General features: G+C 38.7%; 1 protein-coding gene across 1 annotated transcript in view; it reads left to right on the plus strand.

Moving 5' to 3' along the window:
* LOC107292302 (pancreatic alpha-amylase) overlaps positions 1-9,536 on the plus strand; it is a 19,865-nt gene extending 10,329 nt beyond the window's left edge. Inside the window, exons 7-10 of the mRNA XM_015821383.1 lie at positions 1,222-1,321; positions 1,908-2,029; positions 3,078-3,203; positions 9,347-9,536. Of these exons, the coding sequence (XP_015676869.1) occupies positions 1,222-1,321; positions 1,908-2,029; positions 3,078-3,203; positions 9,347-9,536 (538 nt within the window). The remainder of the gene's footprint in view (positions 1-1,221; positions 1,322-1,907; positions 2,030-3,077; positions 3,204-9,346) is intronic.
* Positions 9,537-11,705: the final 2,169 nt, after the last annotated feature.

Here is an 11,705-nt window from a genome sequence, read left to right on the forward strand (position 1 = left end):
GGAAGTCCTCGACATTCAAAAATTTTAATGCATACTTTTATCGCATGTATTCTTTTGTATGAACAAGCTCAGGAATTCATTGATTTGCTGCTGCAGCCCTTAGCAGCCTAAAAATAAACATGGAATGTACATTCCCCTCCCCCCATTTTCATGAACATATTTATATGAAAATAGATCACATTGTATTCAGTTGGGTGTAATCTCAGGAAATTATGGGCAGAATTTCATCCTTGATATAATATACCACTGGAAAATCTTTGCAGTATAGACGTGTTCCTGTTTTCTGAACTGAAGAGTGAGTTGGTACTAAAGATGGTGGTGATGATGATCGCATCTACCAAGTGTAGACTAAGTCTTTTCCTCCTGCATCTTTATAAATGGAAAGTTCTCACGCTACAAAAGAAAGCTTGGTCTTCCATCATCATCTTTACAGAAATATCTCTGGGATCTACATAAGCATTTTTAGAGAGTGCCGTAGATGTGCTCTCTAAACTTACTACCACAATTGAGCCATGAATTATGGTTGTTAAGTCATGTCAGCCATTAAGTGGGTCATCACGTGCTGATCTGATTTTATAACATTGTGTTTGAAGTGGTTGTTAAGCAAATGCAGGGGTTATTAAGTGAATGTGGCAGTTGTTAAATGAACCCTTTATTTGCAATGGGTGTTTTGTTTTTTTTGCAGGAAACTGGAAGTTAATGCCAGTTTCTGTCAAAAAAACAAAAGTTGCAAATTGTAGTCCTGTGGCCATAAATGTGGGCCTGTTGCAAAGGGCCCAAAATGCAATTGTGTGACCATGGGGGAGGGGCTAGCCATTGGAATCTTGATATCCAGGTCATAAATATGGTGAGCTTAACTGGTTTTGTGAGTCTGTTGTAATTTCGTACAGTCACTAAATGACTGATCATTAAGTGCAGATTACCTATAAACATCGGGGACTACAGGGAGATGCTTTATTTGGAAATGAGCTCACTTGCCCAGGAAACCAGATAAAAACAAGCTATGATTGTTGGGAACATCGGGTGTGGGGGGGAGATAATAGGGAGCAAACCTATCAGTTTATTTTTTGATAAGCTGAGTGCTCACACCCGTGACTGGAGCCATTTTGTGAAAGCGCTTGTCACCTGTTTTCAACATTTCAAGTTATCTATTCTATGTTTGTTCATTTCTGTGTCTGAAAACACATTTAAACCAGAACTCTTATTTTATCTTTTTAATAGACTTTATAAGATGGCAGTAGGGTTTATGCTTGCTCATCCCTATGGATTCACACGAATCATGTCAAGCTACTGGTGGCCTAGAGATATCCAAAATGGAACGGTAACTTTTTGTTGCTTCACACACAAAAAATGATTTTTTAAAATGTTTTCATTTTATTTGTAAGCCACTGTATCTTAAAAGATAGTCCCATCATTTTGAAAACAGATTGAAATTGATGTTTTCCTGTCTCTACTAGTGTTAGTTTTACTGCAGCATTTTAATCATTATATTTTATATTTTTGTCCATTTATTTTGTTTGTATTCATCTTTAAACAGCTGGGAGGATGTTTTGATGAGCGACTATTTAGATTTTAGCTCATACAGAATATGAATTGCATAATTTTGCTTTAAAAATATTTGCACAGAAACATTCGCATATGGCAGGGAAAATTAACTTTTGCAAGTATTTGAGCTTAACTGGCGTTTGCAGTGCCAGTTTAGTTTTTTTTTTTTTTTTAAGTTTTACTGATTCTCAAATTCTTGCATAAATTATAATAAGAACCTTGTTAACTTTCCAGAGTCTAGGACTGCTGCTCCTAGAAATGTTTAAAAGCCAGATATTATAAAGGAATGAAGGCATTTATTTAACATGTTCATATCTTGCTTCTTATGGTTTTAGTAATGGTATGCCACTTTTTTAAACAAGGACTTGAATGATTGGGTTGGACCACCAAGCAATAGTGATGGATCCATTAAACCTGTGACAATTTATGCAAATGAAACTTGTGGCAATGGCTGGATCTGTGAGCACCGTTGGGATGAAATTTGGTAAATGCTTTCAATGCTACCTTATATAGAGCCTTCTTGAGAGTAAATTTGCTCTTCTGTATGTCTAGGGCAGCAGTTCTCAACCTATGGGTCGCGACCCCATTTGGGGTCGATCGACCATTTCACGGGGGTCGCCAAGCAAGGCTGTCCGCCATTTGTTTTTCCCCTTTTCCGGTGGGTGCCTTACCTCCCTTGAGCTGGGCCAGCTGGTGGTCGGCCTGCTCCGTCTCTGCCGCTTGCCAGCTATGCCTCGTCCGACGCAGGGGGCGGAACCACGCATGTGCGGCGCTCCTGGGCTGGGAAAGTCCTCGACTTACGACCGGTTGGGTAGTCCTCGACTTACGACCGGTTTAGTCCTCGACTTACGACCAGTTTAGTCCTCGACTTACGACCGGTTGGGGGTCGCGACATTAAAAAGGTTGAGAACCACTGGTCTAGGGTTCAAATAACCCATTTTTTTTCCTAGGTAAGCAGATGGATTTAAAGATGTCTTTCCCTACAAAATGCTGTACAAATGGTTTGAGTTATAATTCCCATAATCTGTGGACTTCAGAGCAATAGGAGTGTATCCAAAAGTCACTGCAGACAGCAAGAAAGATATGCAAGATCAGTTGTCAACATGGCAATGGTAAAACATATTTAAGTCCACAACAGACATAACATTTGGAAGTAGCTCAGACCTCCAAAATTCACTGAATTACATGTTGCACCTTTTCTTACATAAACAGATTTATCAAATTAATGTCAGCCCCATTAGGTAGTCCAGACAACAGTAAAAATTACTTTTATTAAGATTGGCTCTAATTTCAGAATCTTGCAAATCTGATTGTGCTGTAATTCTTCCTCCTCCTTATTCTTCATTGAATTAGAGAGGTGTCTCTCTGAGCTTAATGTTATCTATCTGTTGTGAATTTAAAATATTTTTATTCCTGGCTGCAAGTGATCTTGCATCTCTCTATCAAGATAATTTTCCAGTACTTTCTAGAGTTACCAGGTTGTGTAAAGATGTGTACATTCCTTACACTGATCCATTTTCCCCCCGTTTCAGGAACATGGTGATATTCCGAAATGTTGTCTATGGGGAGCCAATTACAAACTGGTGGGACAACAATAACAATCAGGTAGCATTTGGACGTGCTGGCAAAGGATTTGTTGTGTTTAACAATGATGACAGGTATGTTTATTTAAGAATTGAAAGGGGCTTGGATTTCTATGCACTGTGTAGTAGGACAAAATCATTTGGGTTGCATCTTTGGATCAAAGCTAATTGTTTAGTTCCAATTTGCTGCTTTTCTACTGCATGATTGGTCGTATTGAAAAGGAGTTGAATGTCTGTCAAAACACTGGATGTCATCATCAGTCATTCATACTGGGTTTTCTGATACTCCATCTCTTGAGATTTTGTAGGGGTCACTGGGTAGATGCATTTTAGCTTTTCAGCATTCCATGCTAGGTTTTTAACGGAGCTTCTGTAATAATAATAATAATAATAATAATAATAATAAAAAGTTGGAAGGGACCTTGGAGGTCATCTAGTCCAACTCCCTGTTCAGGCAGGAAACCCTATACCATTTCAGACATGGCTGTCCAATCTCTTCTTAAAAACTTCCAGTGTTGGAGCATTCACCGCTTCTGGAGGCAGGTTGTTCCACTGGTTAATTGCTCTAACTATCAGGAAGTTTCTCCTTAGTTCTAGGTTGCTTCTCTCCTTGATTAGTTTCCATCCATTGCTTCTTGTCCTGCCTTCTGCCGCTTTGGAGAATAGCTTGACTCCCTCTTCTTTGTGGCAGCCCCTGAGATATTGGAATGCTGCTATCCTGTCCCCCCTTGTCCTTCTCTTCATTAAACTAGACATACCCAATTCCAGCAGCCGTTACTTATATGCTCTGTGCTCTGTGACCCTCCAATCATTATATAGCCAAAAATATTGTAAGGAATACAGATAAGAGTAGAATTCATTTGTTGAACAGTTTTGGGGATTAAATAATATGTTCTTCTTGAGGGTCAGATATCAGTGCTGTTATTGAGATGCCATCATAGTTTGTCACTATAAACCATCATTCTAGAGACAAGACAGTCTGGTCTGCTCCAGAATATCTTCCAACATCCCCAACCAGCATAGCCAGTGTCAAGAGAGAGGAGTTGTACTCCAGAACTTCTGGATTGCATCAGGTTGATTAAAAATAAAGACTCATAATGAGCCATCTCTTGGTGACTACATATGTACAGGTAGTCCTTGGTTAACCAGAATTTCCATCACCAAGCAATGCTGTCATAAAGCACATCACGTGACCACATGGCTTAGCAATGGCAATCCCGGCACTCTGTCATTAAGCAAGGAATATGGGTTATTAAGTGTGGACTCCTCACAATTTGCTGCCAACAAGCAAAGTCAGTTGGGAAGCTGGCAGAAAGCTGCAAGTCCAAGGCAGCTTATAAGCAGGCTGGTGGCCAGGGAAATGGCTGCTGTCAGGTGGGGGAGGATTGTGAGGGGCCAGTATGGCACAGCGCAAGTGTGGCAGGGCTTAGGATGGCTGCTACAAGGTGTACCAGGCTGTTGCTGCATATACCACCCTTATTCACATTACTCATCCCACTTGAGTTTACCAATAACAAGTTCAGCTTATCTTATACTTGGAGTGCTTTCTGCCAAAAATGAGACCCTCAGAGTTAAGGAATATTTGCTTATGTTAGACCATCTCAACATTAAAGAATATTTATTTCCCAAGGTTTTTGCATTGGCAATGAGAAAGATCATCCTACTCTACACAGGTGTCTTACCAAGGACAGGGTGAAACAAAGTATGATCTAAGCACAAATAAAGTAAATGCTTGCTTAATTCCGCATTACTTGTTCAACCATTACATGGGAATATAGAGCTTTCTATACCATGCACTTAAGAGATAGTGGCATAAACCACTATCCAACTTGTCCTCAACAATCTTCTGGCAAAACCACCAGCACTAAACCTTGTTTAGTTTTTTTCCAAGGCTAGGCAAAATCTTTACATGCTATCACCTGTTGAATCAGAATTGTTTACATTTTCCTATTCTGCTGCTAAATCAAGTTAAAAACCTAAACAAACTACTTAGTATTTAAAAGCATTCCAATGTTAGTCTTTGAATGTTAAGGGAAAAGCTACGTATTTATCCATATCACCTGGGTTATAGAATCCTGAACTTGATTTAGATTGTCCTCCATTCCAAAAAACACCCCCAATTCTTTGCAGATATAAATCAACAGTAATGGAAATTTTCAAGGAAGCTCCATTCAGTGTAGTATCAAATGTGCTTTTTCAGTTCCAAACATATTGTTGATAGAATTGAAATTGCAGAAATTGCAATTCAGACAAGCTTGACAATGTGTTTGTGATAACTTGCCACTGTTTCTCATCTGTCTCTGCCTAAAAAAAAACCTTCATAGTGTTGATAGCAAGTGGGAGAAGGGAATTTGTATTCGTCCACATATTGTGTAAGTACTACGGTTGGGATGATTTGATCAGTTTCAATGGGATGATTTGATCAGAAGATTATTTGAGTCAATTATCTCACCAAAGTAGAGTTGTGAAAGAGACACTCCCACTATACTTATCAGGTTGGACCAACCAGACACTTTTTGATCTCTTTGCTGGTATTCTACATGTACAGAAACCACTTTACTCAAAGCATTAGACTTAATTGACATTCCGCATCAAATGTGGAGGCATTTTTTCATTGCCTGCAGTATTTGAAACAAACATTTAAGTTGGAATATGCCCATTATTCCAAGCAGCTTCAGTCCTGCCTGGCTGAAGCTGCTTGGAATAATAGTTCGGCATTCTAAGCTACACTATTACGCTAAGGTGATTTCTATTTCAGTTGTACACAATATGTCATACCTCCATCGGAGCCTGAATCTGTAGAGGAAAATGCGCTGGAACGGGACCCTATGGAGGTCGAGAGAGGGGGGTCTGTGGTTTTAGAGGAATGTGGGGAAGAGCAGGCAGAGGTAGGCCAGGGCCCTTCAGGATTGGGACAGGAGGAACAGGAGAGACAGAGTTCAGGCGATGAGCAAGGACCACCCCCACCTGATCCTAGAGCAGGGAGAGTGGAGAGAAGGAGGGAATAAAGCAGGCAGGCTCAACTACTTGGGAGGAGAGCATCCCGCCCCTCTCCACAAGGCACACCTGGAGACTGAGATTTAAGGAGACGCTGTGGGGAGAGGCATTTGTCGGGAACAAATGCTGATTCCTTGGAGTTTTGTGTGTTGTTGCTGATCTCTTGTTCTGTGACTTCTGCTTGGAAACCTGGAAACTCTGACCATTGGACTGACTGACAACGTTGCTTGGATGTTCAAAGATCTCGGACTGTATTTTAGCTTACCTTTTGGAAACTGCTCAGGCAAGCATGTATTCACACAGACTCATTAGGTTTATGATGTATGTGTCATTCCTTGTTATCTCTGTGGCCTTGAGTAAATTCCTCTCCTAATCAGACTGTATGTAAAACTACTTGCCGCCAGAGGCGGCTGAAGGTGTGTGTGTCTTCTTTTGTTTGGAGGCTTGTCAGAAATGTGGGAGCATTTGTGGAAATTTGGAGCAATTAAAGGGCGGTTTGAATTGCCAGCTGACTGCATTGCCTCTGTGCTGTGCCCTGGGTCATCACACAATACTATGGATTTAATTCCAGAAAAGAGCTTCAGCATGTGAACATAGCACCTGTCTTACTACTTTTTAAAGCAGCTGTGACTTTCCCGGGGATTGTACAACATCTTACGTGTGCCATTTTCAGGCCCATATGTTATTGATTCTACCAAACTAAGTTGTCATATGACATGTACTTGCATTTAAATGTATTGATGAAAGTAGGTGAAGTAGAGGAAAAGTAGTACGTATATAGAACCCATATGTCAGAGCACATAAATAAGACAACACTTGGGAGGTACTTTGAGAGAAATGGAAGGTAATTTGGGCTTTTATTTATTTATTTAGCGTATGGCAAGTCTTTGAGAGATGTGCTTGTTATGGGTAGGATTGAACATGAGGCGGCCTGCCTATCGATCATATTCAAAAACCGTATAAAATTGAAAGTAAAGAACCCCTTTTATTTATTTTATCTAGTAAATGAGGTGTATCCCTACCTGGAGGAGAGAGGCATGTCTTTGGAGACTTAGACGTAGGCAGCTTCAATTATTGTTATGGAAATTTTTGGTGAAAATGGTATGGAAGACAGTCCAAGAAATTCTGTTCATCCAGAAATTGGCAGTGCAATCAGTGAGCGTTGTTTGTGTTGGAACAGCTTCACGAATGGCTGGTTGCTTTCTAAGGTCATTACAACATATGTTAGTTTAGAAAGCATAAATGATTTGTACCTGGGTTGCTTACAGACTTTCAGCATCCATCAATTTAGTAATTTTGTTAAAGGTTGTAATTGTAACAATAAAAACAAATGTAAGCCTAAACAAAAGTAGAAGACTAGAAAGCAAAATAGAAGGCGGAGAAGAGAAAAAGGAAAGAAAAAGAATGAAAAGTAATAAAAATAAATCTCTGTCATTTCCAACCTTCATCACAATAGCTATCAACAATTTTAGTAACTTGTCAACTCCTCTTAAAATACAACAAATAATCTCTTCTTCCCATGTCCCATCTTTTTATCTATAAATGAATCCATAAAGCATACTCATTTCAGTACTGGTGTCGGCAAAAGTCCATTCAGGGTAACAGAAATGACAACAAATCTTTATGACTCTTGATCAAATAAACCAGTTTTTATATTCTTTCCTTTCATTCCCATCGGTCTTAATCTTTATTCCATTTAAATAATGTTTCAGAACTTGATTTTTATTTCATTCTTTGTCTCTTCTCATGAGATTGTTCACAACTTTAATAAACCTCTTTTGTAAGTCCAATATAGGAAAATTATCCAGGTCATTCTGTTGGTTTATTGTTTGTATATCCCTTTTAATTATTAAAACAGACACAATTTCTTTGGTATGTCCAGTATAACAACATTTTCCATGTCTTTCTGTACATTCAAGTGTAGCCTGTCATTTGTAAATCCACTTTAAACTCGATCTTGGCAGGTATAACATCTTTTAGACACAGTCTAACAACACACTTAGACATAGAGATACAGATGTCTGTGTTGACACTATTAATATGTCCAAAAATGTCCTTTAATATGTCCAATGTTAAAATATTTTGCTTCACTCTGTAATTGTAAATCATATTTATGTTGTCATTGTAATATCTAAATGTCTATGGAGATTCTCAGTCATCCAGGTCATAGTTGTCCCAAAGATACTTTTTCACGAGGCAACTGGACTTTCTTGTTTTTCTTTTGAAGACCTTTCGTTTCTCATCTCATCCAAGAAGCAGAGCTGAAGAAGCTTCTTGGATGAGAAGCGAAACGTCTTCAAAGGAAAAAAAAAAAAGGAAGGCCAGTTGCCTCGTGAAAAAGCATCTTTGGGATTGTAATATCTAGTTCTCTCTGGTGTACAATTTTTAAAATCTTATCTTGTTCTTTAAAAAAAAAATCCAATTAATGAATAATTAATTTATAATTAATTTCAAAATCTTATTTTAAATTTAAACTGGACCATTAATCCATTTGTAACTTCCTAAAACTGAGGTTATAATCACTTTTTTGCTGTATATTCCAATAATAATTTAAATAAAAACTCACCCAGGGCTGCCAAATTTGTCGAAAGGTTTTTGATAGTTGAAAAGCAGTTAACGAGCAATTTCTAAAAGTGATTAGAAAAAGAAATATGCAAACTTAAGAGTCTTTTCAAAGGTACCAAATAAGGTTTATCTTGCCTCCCAGAGCTCTAAACCCTCAGGAAATGACTATCTTCCATCTCTTTGTGAGGGGCAGCTATCTGGAGCACATGTGGGTAATCTCAAGTAATCTCCTTGTCCAGAGAGGTTCAAAGAGCCAGCCTAGTTGCCAGCTTTTCATTCCTCACAACAATTTTCAGTCTGCCATTTCTTCCTTCAGAAGTCAGTTACTTACAGATTTTCTGTTCTTGTGTATCCAGTCTAAAAAGGGATGTATACGTGTTGCTGATTTTGCCATGGATTGATGTAATTCTGCTTTTTAACTTTTCTCCAAATTACGAAACCACATGGTCACTGAAGGTGAAACAATAATTTGGAAATGAGCTGAAAACATTCTTATTTACCCAGGCTGGTTAATGTTTTAGTATTTTAATGTTCTATATTTCTTGATTTGATGCGTCACCATTTTAATTATACATTTTAGAAGACATTCATAGCAATGGGTGGCATATCATTTTCTGAATATAAATAAAAAAATAAAATTATCTTTTATTGTACAGGAACTTGTCGGTAGTCCTTCCAACTGGTCTTCCTGCTGGGGTTTATTGTGATGTCATTTCAGGACAAAAAGAAGGCAAGGCTTGCACAGGAATTCAAATCCATGTTGCTGCTAATGGCATGGCTCATTTTCAGATTAATTACCAAGCAAAGCATCCGTTCATTGCAGTTCATGTTGAAGCCAGATTGTAATATATACTGATGAACATTTCTCCTATTTGATTGGTTTCTGTTCTCTGTGTATTATAAAGCTGATTTTTACATGATTATTTATTACTTGTATAGGCTGACTCCATCATAACTCACAATGGTGTACAATGTAAGACAACCTACAGCAATACAATTCAAATCAATACCAAAAACATGTGGAATAAAATAATATAAACTTTAACAGACAGTTTTTCCTACGAGGAATCCATTTCCATCCCATTCTAACCCAAGGCCTGGGATGGTCAGTGAAGTCCATATGAGTATCTGGGGGAGAGTATAATTCCAAAGAACGAACAGTGCAACTGAGAAGGTTTGCTTCCTGAACCCTACCAGGTGACATTGCCTGATTATACGGGATGAATAGAAACTACGGAAGATAGATGGCCCTCAAACAATTAGGCCCTTTGTCATGAAGGGCTTTATAAATACCTTGAAGTGCAGCCTGAAGCTTACTGGTAAGTAGTACAGTTTACAAAGATTTGTTCCATGGACATATTGTGCATACCCATAACTTCTTTTACCACTGTGTCCTGGACCAGCTGTAATTTCTGAAGTGGTCTTCAAAGATGGATATATGAAGAGTGCATTGCAATAGTCCAAATGCAGCAAAGCAAGCAAAACCTGAGTGACTGTCCTCCTAGTCCAGGGGTAGGCAACCTTGACTCTTTTTATGACTCCTGCTGGCTCAGGAATTCTGGGAGTTGAAGTCCATGAGTCATAAAAGAGCCAAGGTTGCCTATCCCTGTCCTAGTCCATGTATGGGCACAATTGGCAGCTAGGTGAATTGTGCAAGGAAGACCTTCAATGAAAACCCCCAAGGTGTATGCCAATGCTGAAGGGAGAAGAATAACTTCCAGAATAAAAACTGCTGTCTCTTCTTCCTGGGTAGTCCAAAAATCCCAAGACACTACTCGTATTGAAATTGGTCCTCTCCATCCAGACTCACACAGCCTTCAGTCACTGAGATAAGATCTTGATAGCATCACTTGTTCAGCCTATGGTTGAGATTTACCACTGAGTATCAGTGTTCTGATGATACCTGGCTTGAAACTAATGGATAGCTTCATCCAGCATCTCATATAGAAACTAAAGAGAGGCACAAGAACATAAAAGCCCTAAAGTACCCCACATATCAGGGGTCTCTGGCTTGATTTCTTCCCTCTTGGTAGTTCAGAAGGATATGTTCTATGATATTGATACTTGCTGAAGGATTGAGGAAAACCAGAATAGTTGCAATAGCCCATCTTGTCTGCCTCATCTTAATCAGTAAGCATAATCTGTGCCAACTTAACATGTTGTTAAACCTGTTTGGAAATTTATTCAAAAATAAATGCCATTTATAGCTCAATCTTCCTATTAATATAGTTAAATAAACTTTGGATGCTTTGTCCATACAAAGGTGACCTGCAGAGTCATTCCAACATTGGACTTCAATTCTTACTAGCTGAGTGCTCTTGGAAAACCCATCAACAAGGTATGAAGATGGTAACTCCACCTCAGTGTTTGTCTCCCAACAAGCAATTTTTATGAGAATAACCTCTCTGAACAGGATGCTCAAATTTTTACCTCTTGTAACTTGCAACTTTTGGACTTTAAAATGGACTTGACTGATATTTGGGGAAACTATTTGGAAGCTTTGGAGGGCTGATGAAAAACCCTTAACATCCTGATAAAGAGTTTTTGTCACTCCTCTGGGACATGAAAGCTACTTCTGCTAATCAGTGGGTATCAATGGAAAAAGGATCAAAAAGCAGGAAATGATTATCTCACATCAGCTCCTGATAATTGCTTCTTTCCCCCTTTTCCCAGATAATAGCGTTTCTTGCCCAAACCAAGTTTTGTATCACGAATTTAAGGAAATTATTTTTTAAAAAATGAAATATAAATCCTGCGTGTAGCAAAACATCCTTCCATGTGGTAATCCCCAATCTCACTTTGGCTACAGGACTGGTGACCGATAAACAAGAAGGAAAATCCAAAGCAAATAACAAAACTCATCTCTGCCAATTCACTATACAGGTAGTTCTCGACTTGCAACAGTTCATTTAGTGACCATTCAAAGTTACAACGGCACTGAAAAAAAGTGACTTATGACCGTTTTTCACACAAACCTTCACAGCATCCCCACGATCATATAATCAAAAATCAGAT

The sequence above is a fragment of the Protobothrops mucrosquamatus genome, unplaced genomic scaffold, assembly GCF_001527695.2.
Source record: "Protobothrops mucrosquamatus isolate PMUCROS unplaced genomic scaffold, P.Mucros_1.0 scaffold1319, whole genome shotgun sequence".
In the NCBI taxonomy this organism is placed as follows: Eukaryota; Metazoa; Chordata; class Lepidosauria; order Squamata; family Viperidae; genus Protobothrops; species Protobothrops mucrosquamatus.